The sequence below is a fragment of the Scomber japonicus genome, chromosome 19 (assembly GCF_027409825.1).
Source record: "Scomber japonicus isolate fScoJap1 chromosome 19, fScoJap1.pri, whole genome shotgun sequence".
Taxonomy (NCBI): Eukaryota; Metazoa; Chordata; class Actinopteri; order Scombriformes; family Scombridae; genus Scomber; species Scomber japonicus.
Window position 1 is genome coordinate 25182676 of NC_070596.1, and position 17421 is coordinate 25200096.

The window sequence follows — 17421 nt, forward strand, 5'->3', positions numbered from 1 at the left end:
TTCTTTCATGTCTTTTTTAACAATAATCAGCAGAATTGTTAAACTTTCTCTATTCTTGGAGACATAGCACATATCCACAACGTCCCTGGTTTGAGTCCAGCAAGGGACCTTTGTTGCATCATGTCATACCCCTTTCTCTCTCCCCTTATGTCCTGTAAGCATTTCTGCCACCAACTGTCTAATAAAAGGCAAACAAAGCCCCAAAAATTTAAATACAATCCTTCATTTTCCTTATTGTCCATTAAACCCATGAAAAGATTAAAAAAATAACAATATTTAAATCCATCTCTTGGGGCTTTTCGAACTTCTCCAGCCCGTCTGTTGCTCTCAATCCTGATCCTGTTCATTTTTTATGGTAAATATCTAAAAACAGGTCATGAATAGACACTTTAAGTAAAAAGAAACTGGCTAAATAATGTCCTAAAACAGCTGGGCTCTGTCATTTTCAGCAAATATTACTCTAACAGGAGTAAAGAGCATTTGTGGGGGATGCGGATTATTCCATATTTGGAGCTCTAAGTGAGTATTTCCGACAGCAGGACTTTTGTATGTGAGGCCGAATAAAAATAAACTACAGTGTGTGCATTCATTTTAATGAATGAGCATGTCATAGAGTACAATGGTGTGGCTCAATGATGCATTTTAATTAGTTTTAGGACAACAATGAAGCTGTTAAACAGAGGAAGTATAAAATGTATCAGGCTTATAATAATGTGTAAGGAGGATGAATTCACTCCTGTTTTTATGGGATTTGTTGACAGAGAGATGAATAAATATCTCCAGACAGGCGCTACATAAATTTTTTGGTGATTCAGAGGAATTTCTTGACTTAAATCAGCCTCCGCCCAAGGACCCAAATACCAACTATAACAACACACTCCCATAAACACACCCACAGTCACTGTCTTATTGTGTTGTGTCGGGTTAGTGACGGTGCCAGATGAGCATGCTGCATGAGAGAAATGTAGTTCGGAGGAAGGGAGGAAGGGAGGAAGGGAGGAAGGGAGGAAGGGAGGAAGGGAAAGTACTCACAACACAACAATGACTGAGAGAGTCTCATGAGACAGAAAGAAAAGAAAGGTAGATCATGTGAAGAGTTAAATAGTACCAACATATTACATATATATTACACACACACACACACACTGTTTAAGAGGCTGCACAGTTGAGCCAGACTCAGGCGTGATAAGACTCCTCCGAACACTCAGGATAACAAGATGCAGGTTTTGGTCGACTTGTGCTCGTTGCTATTTCTTACTGCTGGATAAGGTTATTTTTGCCTCTCCTCTCTCAGCCTCTGGCACACTTTCTTTCTTTTCTGTTGTGTGTTTTTTTTTTTCCTTCTTTCTCTCTCTCTTTCTGACCAGCTGGATTAGACGACTCCACCTCAAGAGTCAGACCTGAGGCGAGAGCTGGCAACTGGTGAAGTTATGTGGAATGGACACACCTGTATGCACTCTCTTATTAGTTTAGTTTATTTTAGTTCACAGCGTTTCCTTATTCCAGTCATCTTTATTCTCTTGTGAAGTTCCTCACTAACCCTTCACACCCTTCACACCTGTTTGTGGATCATTGAATGGTAATTACTTTGTTGTTTGTCTACAGTTTGCTGTCATTTCTATTTCGTTTTGTTTCACTGCCTATATATAGTTTAGTTTCCTTTTTTAACATTTTCTGAATAAGCTAAACTAAACTTTTAATTCTTAATTTTTTTCTAAATATTTGTGCAAAAGATAAGTAATAACATAAGTGTCTATATATTTTTTTTTAAATCCCACCAACACAATCCCCTTATTTCACCCAGTTAATGCATTATGGATTGTTTGGTGTCTTATTTGTGCAAAAAATATATATATATAGATAAAGTGAAGTTTTTTAAAGATGCAGAAATTGTAGTCGTGCAATCCTTCTTAAATATTCTAAAAAAATATATAAATATAATGATGTTTATGAATTTCCAAATTACTGCTTCTTTCCTATTGGAAGCAACTCTTTTTCTCTGGCTGCAAATTGCATCACTTGTCAGCAATTTCCATGTGATGTAATCTGAGCAAACTTTGTAAACACCTAAGGCAAAAGAAAAACAAACATTAAATCTGAACTTCAACGAGGACAGAAGCTTGATATCCTTCATCAAGTCTGGGTTAAGTGGTCATATTTATAAACTTTATTCATTTCCACTCTCATTTTGATGTTGGAATCTGCTATTTCATATTTCTAATTTCATAATTGAATCAACTCTTTAAAAAGGGAAGCATGAAGAGCTCTGACCTACTGGCTCACTGTCAGCACTGAACCATGAAGAGAGACAGCACAGATTAGTCCAAGGATTTACTTCCCTTTTCAAGCCTCTAATGAAGGAAAACAACAAAGATGGAGTGGAAGAAGGAAAAGTGTGGAAAACAGAAGAGTGTGCTGAGGCTGCAGAATTACTGAGTGGTTTAGTGGCTGCTGTAATAATACTTATACTGGTTGTTAAGCCGCTCTGGACCGTGGGGGAGAAAAAAAAAGCCTCTCTGGCTGATCCTCTGTCCTCTACAGCCCCTAGATGCAAAGCTACAGGGCAGCATAGACCGGCTACTACACTACCACCATCATCATCTCCACACGTAGCCTCGGCAGCTAATGCTAATGTCATTACAGTGGGCTTAGGAGGAGGAGGAGGAGGAGGAGGAGGGCGGAGGGGTGGAGGGGAAGGCTCAGTGGACGGCATTACCATGCAGTGATTCATGGCTTGTATCCGAACACTCACACTGGCTTTCAAAACCGCCAAAACCACAAAAACAGTGCTGTAACTGATGAGGTAACTACAGAGGCGGTCAAAGTGTGTTTCAGGACAGAGCAGTTAGCTGGCTACAGTGAGGTCTAAACCCTGCTTAAATCAAGCCTTAAAACAGATGGTATTTGTATCTGTGTGTGTGTGTATGTCTGTGTCTGTGGGTGTGTGTGTTACCTTAATCTGCTGTCTGCGTAGCATTGCCAGTTCCCTCATGTCCCTGAAAGGCTGCAGCAGGTAGTGGTAGAGTTGAGTTATCGCCTCTAGCAGCTCAGCGTACGCGTCGTCCTCCTCGGGATAAACCTGCAGCAGCTCCACCATGCTGTCCATCGCTTTGTGTTTGTCCAAAACCTGAGACAAAACAGACACAGAGAGAAAGAGAAAAAGATGGAGTTAAATCCCAGAGGTGAAATATACTCCACGTCAACACTGAAAAACAAGTCTGGTGTTATTCTGGATTTTTCTTATTGTAACAAATCCTATTAAAAGACTAAAACCAACAAGGTGTTAGTCTGTCTTTCAGTACTCTCCGACTCCCCCAGCATGTCTGTGGCTCTCGGCCCAAAACGCTGGTTCCTACTGGAGATGTAAATCTTTGAAACGACCAATAAACACATGTATTATTTTTTAATAGAGGCAAAATATGTTTCTAGTGTTTCTAGTTTGACCCAGAGTTCATTGCGCACGTATGTATTGGCGGAACTCTGAATGTCAAAACATGTATTAAACGTTGAGGATTTTTTAATAATGAAAATATTTCATGCGTTTCTAATTATGAGAGGGAAATCATAGCTTATTAAAATTTTTTACAGTCATGGTTCCTTTCATGCAAAAATGTCAAACGTTTGCTGGATTCAGCTTTTCAAAAGCAAGGATTTGAGCTTTTTTAATGTTTTTATATAATTGTAAATTTAATATTTTGGGGTTTGTACTGTAGGTCAGACAAAACAAGACGTTTTAATCCATTTCCCATCATTATCTGACATTTTATAGACTTTCAAAGATGCATCTTTATGCTCCAGGGTATCGTGATAGAAATGTTTCAATGCTTTCTGATGTTTTATTGACCAAACAATTAATTAATACAGTAATCTTCAGATTAATCAATAATGAAAACAATTGTTAGTTTCAGCCTTGGAGTAAAATGGTGTATTTGATGGGAATCGGTGCACGAGTGAGTTTTAACAGCAGCAGGGCATAAACTACAACACTGAGGAGCGGCTGTGGCTCAGGAGGCAGAGCGGTCGTCCTCGATTTGGAAGATTGGTGGTTCAATTCCCAGCTTCTCCAGTCCACATGTTGATGTGTCTTGAGCAAGATACTTAACCCCAAATTGCGAATGAGAATGAATGGTTAACTTCTTCCTGATGTGCAGGTTGGCGCAGTAGCCCCTGCCCTCAGTTTATGAATGTGTGTGAATGGGTGAATGAGTTGTAATGTAAAGCACTTTGAGTGGTTGTAAAGACTAGCAAGGCGCTATATAGTACAGTCCAGTCCATTCCATCAATGGAGCTCTGTGGCTCAGGAGAATTAAAATATCTGACTTTACAGGAGATACTTGTTAGTAGGATCCATTTAATTAGCTTTGGTTTTTAAGATTATAAAAATAAAGAGTGTCACACAGATACTAATATGTATTACCACAAAACATTGTCTAGTGCACAACCCATTTCATGTACTGACTAATTTATGACTACAAGAAGTCCAAGACAAAAGCCCTTTCAATGCTAAAAAAAAAAAAGTCTAATTAAAGAGGAAGAGTAAAGAGTAATGAATGAATTCATCCACCTGGGTAGTAAATTCAATGACAATGACACTTTTATTACATAAATATTGTCCAGTATATAACAAAGTACTAGTCAGTACTAGACTAGTGCTGACGAATTTATGATTACAAGGAGTCCAAAAGAAAAGCTCTTTCAACTCTAAAGGAAAAAAGAAAAGTCTAATAAAAGAGGAAGAGTGTGAGAAAAGACTCTGGACTCTACGTATGAGTGACGGTACGCGGATGTGATGGGGTCAACAAAGACGCCATAAAACACATTGTTTGACTGTAGTACAATAAGAATAAATTGGCCCCGATTGTTGCTGATTCATACCGTAAGCCCGTCCATCCACAGACGGTGCATTGTTCCTGAGATAAACGCAATGAAAACAGCTATTGTACACACAAACACAATTCATCTCCCAGCAGCTCCCGATTCATAACGGGACAATACTTCTACTTCTACTTCTGCCTCGTAATATTGAAATGTGCCACCGCCCCGGTCTTGGTCCAAAGTGGTGAATAAAGTGCTCTTCTCTCTTCTCTCTCTCTTGAGCTATAGATATGAATAGAGACTCTTATATTAACTCCGGGCTGGTTTTCCAAAGACCTCTCCACTTTTTTTTTTTTTTTTTTTTTTGGGGCGAAGGGGGATAAGACACTGCACGATTCAGTTCGAACACTGCACCCACTGTTTACCTTGGGTCGGTGTCTCCGTGGTAACCACTGGCCAACCGTACACACCGACTCCCTGCCCAGAAACCCCCCCCCCCCCCCACCCACCCCTCCTGGGCTAAATGATCCGACTCCTGCCTGGGCACGAGCTGGACATTAGCTATTTAGACTTATAAATCCAAGACATGTCAAATTAATTTATATATATGAAGAAAAAAATCACCAAATTTGACCTTTTTCTACTTCATTTTGAACGCAGAACTCTTCTTTTTTATTTTTGTATAATTTATTTGCTGTAGTTTATATTTCCGTAGTCAAATTCATTTATGGGTGATGAGCCTGTGACGTTCAAGAGGCCAGACAGCCCGTCCCGTGACTGCTTGGCCTGTGTGTGTGTGTGTGTGCGTGTGTGTGTGTGTGTGTGTGTGTGTGTGTGTGTGTGTGTGTGTGAGAGAGAGAGAGAGGAGCTGCTGAGCCTGCACTTCAAAAAGGCAGCCGCAGGATTAAGTCTTAATTAAGAGCCACGAATGATTAGTCGATAAATCGCGAGCAAGAAAAAAAAAACGCCAAACATTCCTCAGTACCAAATTTCTCACACTCAGCTTTTTTCTATTTTGAGTCTTGATGATAGTAAATTGAGGGTCTTTCGGGGGGTTTTAGCAATGCAGAAGATAAGACATTTCAAGAACTCAATTTTGAGCTTTAGTAAAACTGTGAGGAGTATTTTCTGGGTTGCAGCCATTTGTTGTACTCATTATCTTTACAATGATAATGTTATACTATCAGTATGTCCAATTGAATGCTGAAGGCACGTTTTTTATTGTAGTTCTTAACGTGTTTTTCTGTGAAGTCCAAGGCAAATTTACCACTGGGACAATAAAGTCTGTCTTACCTTATCTTATCCAGCTTGCTGTGTTGCTGAGTCTTTACAGGCTCAGTGTAAGGCAATGGTTTAAAAATGATCATTTATCGACTAGAGCTGCAGCTAACAATTGCTTTCATTATCAATTAGTAAGTTAATTGATTAGTTTATAAAACATCAAAAAACTGAAAAGGTGACATCTTCAAATGTCCTGTTTTGTCTGACATAAAGTCCAAAACCCCAAATTATTCCATTAACTATAATATAAGATGACATTCTCACTAGGCCTGTCACGATACTACTACTGACAATATATCGACACTTTTGTTGATGAGATATTGTCTCAGAAATAACTGTGTTAACGATCTTATTGTCATTTGAAGATCATTGTATACCACTGATAATGATAATATAACAGCATAATAATGTAAAGGGAGGTGGGATTGGAGAGTGGGCGCTATGCTTCTGTAAAAACACAGACTTTCATCAAGGTTGGGGGCAGAGTAATTTACCTTTAATTCTTCTGCAGTCTCAAATCAGGACGAGCACAGTGAGGAATGGAGGACATGAATAGCCTCTTAGCTGCTAATATGAAGTGTGGCAATACTGAGGTCAAAAAACATGATGGTGGTCATGTCCATGTATCACACGATAAATCGATATATAGACATGATGATGTTGAAAATTACTGTGACAGACCTATAGAAGTGTCTAAGTGTGGCGTTAAATATAAATTACTACCTCAAAGTTTTTACTAAAGTTGTTGAAAATTAGAGAAAGCTGATATATGGTTAATTGACGTTCACTTGATTAATCATTGCAGCTCTGTTACTGACTAAGTTGTATTATGATCACATTATCATATCATGTTATCATCTTACTGTTATCTATCATAAAAATAAATGTTTCAGAGTAAATTAGTTATCAATTAATGAAAAACACATCATAAAATAGAACATCATTCTGACTAACTAAATAAACACTGTTCCAGCCTGTTGAAGCTCTTTAAGCCATCACTATGCCTCTTTAAACCACCTCTACATAGTTTCACACATGTATAATTTGTTTTCTTGTATCAGGTTTACAATCACTTTTATTAGTGCTACACTTCAAGCAAAAGCTGCAAATGTGGTGTTTGAATTCTTTAAAGTTTTCTGCTCATTACAAAAAAAACATAATAAAAAATGTCATAATTACAAGGATGACTAACATTCACATTTCTCACTTTTCTAGCCTAACATAAAGATGTCCATGTGCTAAATTTAGCTGCCAAGTCTACAAAAAAGCCATCCAATAAGGCGCATAATTACAGGACATTCCTGATGATATGAGCTGTATAGTAAAGCTGCTCCAGCCCTACAATCAGGACCGACTCTTCCAGTTTGTCGGTGCTAAATCTGCAGCTCTGTGTGTAGCTGGAGTAGTTTAATTCCCCCGCTGAAGTATCTCACAGTACGAACACGCCTTGAGCATGATCAGAGCGGACGTTCTCTGTTTAAAAGCTAATTTAACAATGAACGCTGCTCAGGAGCCGTAAAACATGCTAAATGAGGCTAAACGGGAATAGCAGTAATCGTTCCCATAAATAGCTCAAACATGACAATGTTTTTCTGTAGAGCTGCCAATCACCTGTGAACCAACAGGACTTAAACTGGCTGTAAGTATCCATTTAGGGTCATTTTTAAAAAAATCTATCACAGACGTGTTAAAGGAATATTTCTCTGATCGGTCGTGTGACGTAAGGATGCACAAGAGGAGCAGTGTTACCTGTAGCCAGCAGACACAATATTACTGCTTTCAGCTCAAAGATACAACAAACTGATGATTAGTTGGCGATATGTGCATGTGTTGTGTAAATACTCATAGTAGAGCCAATGATTGTGTGTTTATAAGTCACACTTACTTAACTATTTTAAAATGATTATTTATTCATTATTATTATTTTCTATCTTATCTTACATGAATGTTTTCCCCCCCTTTTTTTAACATTGTTTTATGCCCCGTTTACGCCTTTTAATGTGAAGGATGTATAATTTATTTTGTTCTAAAGCACTTTAAGCTGCATTTCCTCTATGAAAAGTGATATACAAATACAAGTTATTGTTATATTATTGTTGTTTTTGTTATTTCTTTTTATTGTAAGGCTAACTCACATCCATGACAAACACAAACTGTGTCACAGAACACACAGCACAAACCTATGCTGTGTTTGAACACGGCCACAAACAGAGCAGGACATCCAGGAAGTGACTTTTTCTCTCAGTGTTGCACTTTTACTGAAAAACTATCCCATCATACACTGCTGGTGAGTTTAAAGCTGCAACTAAAGATTATTTTCACTCATTACTCTGCTGTTTATTTTCTTGATTAACTGTTTAGTCTAAGAAACAACAAAAAGTAGTAAAAGAAAAACCTCCCTTGCAGCTTCCCAGAGCACAAAGAGACATCCTTAAATTGCTTTTTTAAAATATGACAAACAGTTAAAAACCAAAAATATTTCATCATATATGATGCAAAAAATCTCTGAATCTGAGAAACTGGAACCGGCAAATGTTTGGCTTTTATAAAGTCACTTATTAACATAGTTGTTGGTTTAATTTTCTCATCATTGCAGCCTCAGACTTGTGATTAAAACCACTGACCTCCACCCTGAATATTTCCCAATCAGAGAAAGAGCATCTTTGTACCAAGGAAACAATAATACACATATATTAAAAGTGAAAAGCTGCTCTAACGTCCTGGTGTTTAGTAAGAATAGATGTGTATTTATAATGTGATACTTGTTACTAAAAAGGACTGATATTACACACAGATGATGCTTTAAACCTCATTAACTGCCACAGATGTCTTCCTCTGTTATTTTTTAATCCTGAAACAAATCCGTCCATCTCTGCTTTTTCACTATGTGACAAGAGAGTGAGCTGTACGGAGAGGACTTAACACAGAGATGTTAAGACTTAACACTGCTATTTTTATATGTACATATACACACACATATGTATATATATATATATATATATATATATATATATATATATATATATATGTGTGTGTGTGTGTGTGTGTATGTTGACAAAAGCTGAAATAATAAATGAAAAATGACCGACAACTATTCTGAAAATTGCTTCATCTTTTAACTCCTTTCTTTATCAACAAACTCTGGTGTTCTGTGTTTTTTGGTGACTTGAGATCTGAGAACTTAAGATGAACTTGTGATTACATTACTTGAGGAAATAACCAGTTGATTAATAGATAAGTTGAAGGCTTAATGTGCACTAGCAAACTTAAAGCATGCTTGATGTGTAATATCAACCCTGCTTTAATTGAATTAACTTAAAAACAAACATCAGGAGCCCCAATAAGTATTGAAGGTTTCTTCCTCTTCATACTGACCATTATAAGATCCTTTAATAATGTGCTTTCAATGTAAGTGATGGGAGACTAAATCCACAGTCCTCATTTTGTGTTAAAAATGTATTTTTAAAGTTTATCTGAAGCTAATATGAGACTTCAGCCACCCCCAACTGGTCAAATCAAGTGGATAGCTTCCAAATTTAAGTACTCTCTCAACCAGTAAAACTATTGCATAATAACCTACAAATAATATATAACATAATATATTACAACTTTACTATAAAGTGGCATCTTTTGTTTGTTTAATATATGAATGGTTTAAATATGGCAGAAATATTGGATTACTTTTCTGCAATTTTCATACTTTGCAAAGTTATCCAGTGGGCCGGATTGAACTCCTTGGTGGCCCCGTTCTAGCCCACGGGCCGCATGTTTGACACCCTTGCTCCAGAGCTTTTTAACGATTGGTTGATCAATTGATTAGCTGTTGTCCTTTTCTTTGTACCAGTGATATTTGACCACGCTGAACCTGGGTCTACCTGCCTCAACATGGAGGTCAGAGGTCAAAGGTCAGAGGTTGGGTGAGGTATCTAGTTTGTCTCTGAGAAGTTTCTCCTTCTTTGTTTTCTGGCACGCTGTAGATTCTGATACTCTCTCTCCTTGCTCTTCCTTCCTGGCCTACTAGCTTCTCCTCATGCTGGCTTTGAACTTTTAGTATGTTTTTCCAACACTAGCTGGATTGTTTACAGTTGGGTTTCCACCGTGCCAATGCGGCCCTCTGCTTCCTCGATTCTCTGGTTTGTCTGGTTGAGCTCGTCCTTTCGATCCTCTAACTGACAGTTGTTATCTTTCCACAAATCTTGAATATTTTGGAAATTTCTCTCCATGTTTACCTTTACTCTTTTACGTTTCTGCTTCCTGCCATCTTTCCAGTCAGAATGGGGAATGTGCGTCACGTGATTCTTTGTCACTCTCGTTTAATTCTGCCGTATTTTTCGTGCTTTTTTGGTTCTCGTTTCCATTGACTATCCTGCTATCTGATTGTTTTTCATACTGAGTGGGGTTTATTCTTTAATTAGCAGGATATTTTACCACTAGGCCACTTTCTAGGCTGCCATCATGCCGTTAAGTCATTTTCTTAAGCAACAAATGCTGCTTTTATATGTCTTTAAACAGCTGATTTGGACATCTAAGTACATCAGTTTAAGATTTGATAACTTGTGATGAACTTATGATAAGTTTGTGATGGATTAACTGAGGAAATAATCATCTGATTAATAGGTAATCAAAACTATTGGTAGCTGCAGCCTTAATGTGAACTAAAAAACTGTGTATGTCAGGTTTATGTTCAGCTCAGTTAATGAGTCAACGATCATTACCAGAGAACAACGTTAAAGAGCTCAGTGAAGCATATTTATTTCCCTACAACGTGTCAGGTTTACTGCAGACAAGCTGTTGGCTCAAGTTTAACAAAAAGGCTGAAGATAAGAAAAAAAAACTGCAGTCTCCGGTCAATGTTTGACAGACGGATGTCCTGCATTTCTGCTGCTTTTACCAACGAGTCGATGCTTTTGGGATATTTTCTGCTGAGTCATCGTCATCACAAACAGCCTTGAGATTTGGGGCAGTGGAGTTTGTGATGATAAGAGCTCAGCAGTGATTTTTCAGTGTCCAGCTGCTCCGATCAACCCCATCGGGGATCCCAAATAAAAACCCAACCATCACTAGTAACACAGGGAGGAGGTATTATGATTTTCACTATTGATAATGACAAACCTGTAATACTGCAGGTAAATAAGTACACATGAACGGCGTCACTGAGCTCTTTTAAGTTGTTTTTGTCTAATGATCATGTAGTTATAATGAAAACTGACGCTGAAGCTGAAAGCAGGAAATATTTGGCATTTTTGCATTAAAAATATTACTTAAATGATAACTCAATTATCAAAATAGTTGCTTATTTTACTGTCCATTAATCGACTAATCAATATTGGAAGAAATGGAGATGGTGCTTGGATTGAAGATGACGGTATTACAGTATGTTTGCTCTGGTTGGAGTTCCACGCTGGGACTATTAAAGTGGACTTTGTGAAAGTACAGAGGAGCACTCTCTGATCAAGGGTCTCTGTCCTCTCTGAAACATTAATTAAGAATTGATCAGTCAGTCGGCTAATGATGCTTTCTAAACAGATCTGTGGTTCGAAATTTGGTATAGACACTTTTTATTAGGGGATTCTTAGACCAGGTCAAACTAACCCAGAACATACTGTGAGGGTGTAGAATATTAACAGTATGTAAGGGTTAAAAAACTCTTAAATCTAAACCACGGCCTCCTGATTAATGGGACCAGGACTCTGCTTATTATATTACATCCAGTTCAGAGGGCTGTTTATTCAAACTCTCCACGGTAACGTTCGGGGATGTAGTTTTTATAACTGGATCGTATTATACACTGCGATGTGTTTCTAATTTAGTGTTCCTCGATATATGTAAATATGTTGGGGGGAAAACTATGAAAAACACATTTCACAAACAACTACGTGTCACAAGATATGAAGACACTTTTTGTCTCTGCTGCTGTGGACGGCTGCAAATAATGATCGCTATCATTATCGGTTAGTGGGGTTTTTTCATGATTTATCAACAAATCGTAAAATCTATTCTCTAGATCCAAGAATGACATCTTGGAGCTTCTTGTTTTGTGTATTTGAGTTTAATTGCTTACCTGTGTAATCATCTTAGACATTACAGGTCTATAGTTTGGGCAGCACCAGACACATAAATGTGATCTCTGCTATTATCACCGTTGTTAGTACAGATTATTGACTTTCTTTTGAATACTTTCCATAGGTGTAAGGAGGTAAAGCTGCTGTCTTTTGTGAGAGAGTTAGGGGAGAGGGGTTAATTATTTCATGCATCAGAATTACATTTTTTCTCATTTCTTACCTGTGTAATCACCTTGTGACATGTTACAGGTCTATAATTTGGTCTACTTTTTTAAGCACCATGCTGACAGGCACTTCACTTTGATCTCTGTTATTATCCTCCTTGTTTGCACAGATTTTAAAACAGATTATTCACTACTCAGTTTGATAAATGTACAGTCAGTCAGTCAGTCAGTACTTGCAAGAAGATTAGACCCCCCCCCAAAAAAAAACTATGTGATGATCTGTGTGATTTTAATCCAGCAGCTATAAATCATGAAGTCTAAGCTCTGTCACACGTAAACAAGTGAGATCTTCAGACTTTAAATAGCGTCTTCCTGTTGCGGCCTGTGCCAATCAGCTGAGCAAAAACAACACATGAGGTCAAAGACTTCGCCTTCAGGGGTTTTTTGTTTCGTCTGAAACTCACAGGGTGACTAAGATCTGGCTCATCATTTTAATCTAGACGTTTTGGCACTGGCTCTAGCTCTAGTGGTTTCTACTGTCTCCTTTTCTCGTTGAGTTAATTATAAAAAGTCTTCAGCTGTTTTGGAAAGTAAAAAAAAAGAAAAGCTGAAACAATCTGAACAGCTGTGGTGACACATCACTTCTGTGACTCCACCTCTTAATTGTTCGGCTGTGTGTGTTTCTATGTAACTCCCTCTTTGACTGCTCAGCCAACTGGGGTTTGGTGTCTGGCCAGACCGGATCATATTTCAGGCACTGTTGAATGTGCAGCAACAGATGGTAGGTCGCAGGTGGGGGACAAAGGAAGAGGAGGAGGAGGAGGAGGACCAGAGTGAGCGAGCAGACCATGAGGACATAATTATGCTCTAAAAAAACCACATGCTGTTTGGGGATTTCATCATTTTGTGGTTGTCCTGTTCCATTTTATGAAAAAAAGGCCTTTCCTTGTATTGCAAGGCTAAGATTTTAAAAGGATAGGTTCAAAATGTTTCCATGTCTGTCTTAAAACAACAGTCACGTGCCCAAATGAGCAGTGAAAGGTGAAAGGGTTGCTGTTCATACCAGCTATTAAAAGATCCCTTTCCAATGTGCTTTCAGTGAAAGTGTAAGTGATGGGAGGGCCTCCACACAGGTATTTAGTGCATTTAAAAGTTGATCTGAAGCTTTTATGGGTCTTCAGGAATCTAAGTTAGTCATATTAAGTGGATATCTGCCACATTTTTTTTAGCTTTATAGCATCAAATTCCCTCTTTGTGTTACCTCAGACAGTGTTTTCCAAACAAAAAGAGGGACTTTCGACACTAAAAAGGCTCTAAAGTTGAAAGATATCTACTTGATTTGACTCATTTGGACAGTTGAAACTTCATATTAGCGTCAGATAAACTTTAAAATACATTTTAGTGCACATGTGAAGGGATCCTATGATAGTCAGTGTGAAGGTGGGGTAGTTATTAGGGGTGGGGGAAAAAATCAATAAGGTATTGTATCGTGATATTTTGCATGACAATATTGTATTGATACATGGACACCAAATATTGATCTTTTATTGTAGACATTGCAAATGAAAATTTAAGTTGTTTTTTTTCTTTGGGGACATAATTTGAATGTAAACAAGGTAATGTCAATATATCGCTGCATATCGCAATATATTTAAAATTGCAATAAATATTGTATCGTGACATAAGTATTGTGTTAATATCGTATCATGGAGCTTCTGGTGATTCCTACCTCTAGCAGTTATGGTCACCTATCTCCTTTTCTCCTTTTTAAAGAGTGCATATGTGCTTTTTTTAGTACCAAAAGCTTCATGTGTCCTATATGTTGTTAAAGATAAGTTATTCACCTCTTGCATGCGTCTTTTGGCTCTCTCCAGCGCATCCTCGTATCCTTTCTGCCTCAGCTCGCTCAGGCTCTCGTAGTACTCCTCGGTGTCGTCGTCGCTCTCGGAGAAGAGCACCTGCGAGAGGATCTTCCAGCCGCAGGTGTCCAGAGCATGGCCGAGGTACACCTGCAGCTGGTAGCACAAGGCGTCCGTCTCCCGCTGTGACACTGCACCTGTGGCACCGAACAGCACCGACCACAGACCGGATTGCTCCTCGGGGAAGGACGGTAAACACGGCTCCAGGTCGGAGTTGACGGCGCATAGTTGCAAGTGTGCAGCCCTCAGATCCTGGAAGGAAAACAAACCGGCCCAGCTGAAGTCCTCCCTGCTGCTGCTACCCTCACCTTCTCCGGCCTCTGCATCCTCATACACATCCACCACATCCAGAATGTCAATATCAACCACCCTGGGTGTCACTACATCCCATAACCCATCGGATATCTTTGTTGACTTCTTCTCTCTGACACCACCTGGCTTTCCTTTAGTGACACATTTCGGTCTAACTTTAACACTACTCGCCTCGTCGTCGGGTTGTTTTGTTTGTTTATCGGCGGGATGAGCACAAGCACAGTCGAGCAGCGGGTCCAGAAAAGTGCTCCGTCTCTGCACCGTCCTGTTGTGGCAGGTTATGGCGAACTTTCCCTCGACGTCGTTCCAGGCCACGATGAAAACAAATTTATGCCTCTCTTTTTCGTCGAAGATTTTAGGTCGAACAGACACCCATCCGGACTCTAAGTCTAAGTTATCCTCCATGGTGAATGACATCTCATCCAGCCAGTGCAAAAAAGAATAATAGATGATGAAGGGTTAGAAAAAATATGATGATGTGATGTCGAGGCCAAGCAGCTACCAAAACAGCTAACAACCTAACGACCGTCGTTAAGGAGGAAAAGTGGAGAATTAACGTAGCTGAATGGATTAGTCGTAATAAAAAAAAGGTGAAACAAAGGCTTTTTTTCACCCCCCCCAGCTTTGTTTACCTCTGCTGCCAGCTGTGCACAAGCGGCCGAAAGAAGAAAAAAACACGCAGCTAAGCGGCGCCGTTATCCCATCAAACTAGCCGAAGTTGAAGCGAACTGCGATATTAACGTCTTCATGGCGACGGTTGTCATGACACCTGGCCCACTCCGTTCCGTTCCATTTCAACGCACCTCGCGACTCGGATATTTAAAAGAGAGAAGAGCTCGTGTCGCTCTTTGTCCGCTCGCAGACAATGCGGTCGCTCGGCTCTCCTCTCTCGAGCTCTCCACCAGTGGTGTCACGTGTGAGCTTCTGTTTACAAGCAAGTCGAGTTGCGTGCGTGCGTGTTGTCAAATCCGGGGAGGGATTTAAATGTTGCGTTCAAGGGGTGTCTGGTGAAAATGGTTCACATATAGTAGGGCTTTTGTGTGAATGTGTCTTTCTCTCTGGTGAACACGTGTTGCACCAAAAGGTCTGTTACCCATTTACATTGCTGCAAACGTTTACACTCATTTTACAGCAGCTGGTGGTGGAAAAAGTACTCAGATATATATGTACTAATACAGAAATGCAAAAACACTTAATTACAAATAAAACAAACCTGCATAAAAAGTCCTACTAAAGTTAAAACTATGCAGGTATTATGAGCTTGATGTAGTTAAAGCATTACAGTAAAAGTACACAATTATGAGCTTGATGTAGTATGCAGTATTACAGTACAAGTACTGCAGTATTATGAGTGATGTAGTATGCAGTATTACAGTAACATTATTATATATGACATCATTAGATTATTAATAGTGAAGCATCAGTGTTAGAGCAACATGTTACTGTTGTAGCTGCTGGAGGTGGAGCTAGTTTACACTACTTTATATACAGTTAGCTAGTTTATACTACTTTATATACAGTTAGCTAGTTTATACTACTTTATATACAGTTAGCTAGTTTATACTACTTTATATACAGTTAGCTACTTTAGTCCAGTGTTTCCCAACCTAGGGGTGGGGCCCCTCTAAAGGGTCCGCAATAATAAATGTGAAGGGTTCTGATTATGATTAATGGGAGAGGAAAGAAGAAAAAACAAAGTTTTGATACACAAATGTGTTTTCAGTTTTTTTTTTACTTTTTCTCTAATCTTTGATTTTTGGTAAATATTTTGGTGGAGCTGTTAACAACTCATAGACATGTGGCCCTGACGACACACTGCTTTTTGTAAGACATCAAAAGCCAAAAATGTTGCACTCCACTTGTAGTTTCCATTTTGGCTATCAAAAAGGCCACCAAGGTTGCTGACTGATTTACAATGGCGAGTTATTACTGAAAGTCTGTGGGTTTGCCAAAATAAACACAGTACATCCACTCTCTCTCTCTCTCTCTCTCTCTCTCTCTCTCTCTCTCTCTCTCTCTCTCAAACATAGACACAACTTAATTAAATACATTTACAACTGACTGACCTTTACAAATTGACAGCGGCACTACTCCCCCATGTGGCAGGATGTTTACAAACAAAACATTAACAGAAACTGACTCTTACTCCACTGGTTTCACCTTTAACAATGTGTCTATTTTATAAGCTTGCTATATTATCCATTATGTCAAATCTTCATGTGAAAAGTATCTAGGTGGTTACTAGTGTGTGTAGTGAAAGTATAAAATAGCATGAAAAATATACTATTTTATGCCACTGTGAACTAAATATTTGGTGTCATCATGTCAGGATTTTCTGAAAATACTTGAGGCTTTTATTTGTCACATCTAATAGTAAACTGAGTATGTTTAGATTTGAAATGTGGATCAGACAAAACAAGACATTTAACACTGTTACCATGAGCTCTAAGAGATTATAAAATATTATTACTTGCATCCTTTACTATATCATAATAGTATACTAGTTTCTGTATGAGAATAATGCCCATAAAAAAGTAAATAATGCCTAAATGTGGGATTTACTAGGCGACCTGAAGGCATCATATTAGTCCCTTTAATAGCAGGCTTATTAAACCAAACCAAACAATGAAGACACGTTAATAATGTTTCCTCATTCAGTAACCTAATGTCGATAATCAACACCTTTGTCACTTTGCCAGGCGTTCCCCTTTGTTTACTTTGTCTGTCCCGCAGACGTGCACGAGGAGCATAAACATCTGCACGTGGGAAAATCCATGACGCAAGCACGTAAAGAACGTGACGACGACCGGATGCTGTATGGCAAGGCAACTGGGACAAAAGATACATGTTATGGGAAAATGTTTTGGG

At 38.7% G+C, this 17421-nt stretch overlaps 1 protein-coding gene across 1 annotated transcript in view; it reads right to left on the reverse strand.

Moving 5' to 3' along the window:
• Positions 1-15438, reverse strand: part of jmy (junction mediating and regulatory protein, p53 cofactor) — a 28774-nt gene extending 13336 nt beyond the window's left edge. The window contains exons 1-2 of the mRNA XM_053340647.1: positions 14167-15438; positions 2954-3127 (exon numbers count right to left, since the gene is read on the reverse strand). Coding sequence (XP_053196622.1) covers positions 2954-3127; positions 14167-14970 — 978 coding nt within the window. The 5' untranslated portion in view covers positions 14971-15438. The remainder of the gene's footprint in view (positions 1-2953; positions 3128-14166) is intronic.
• Positions 15439-17421: the final 1983 nt, after the last annotated feature.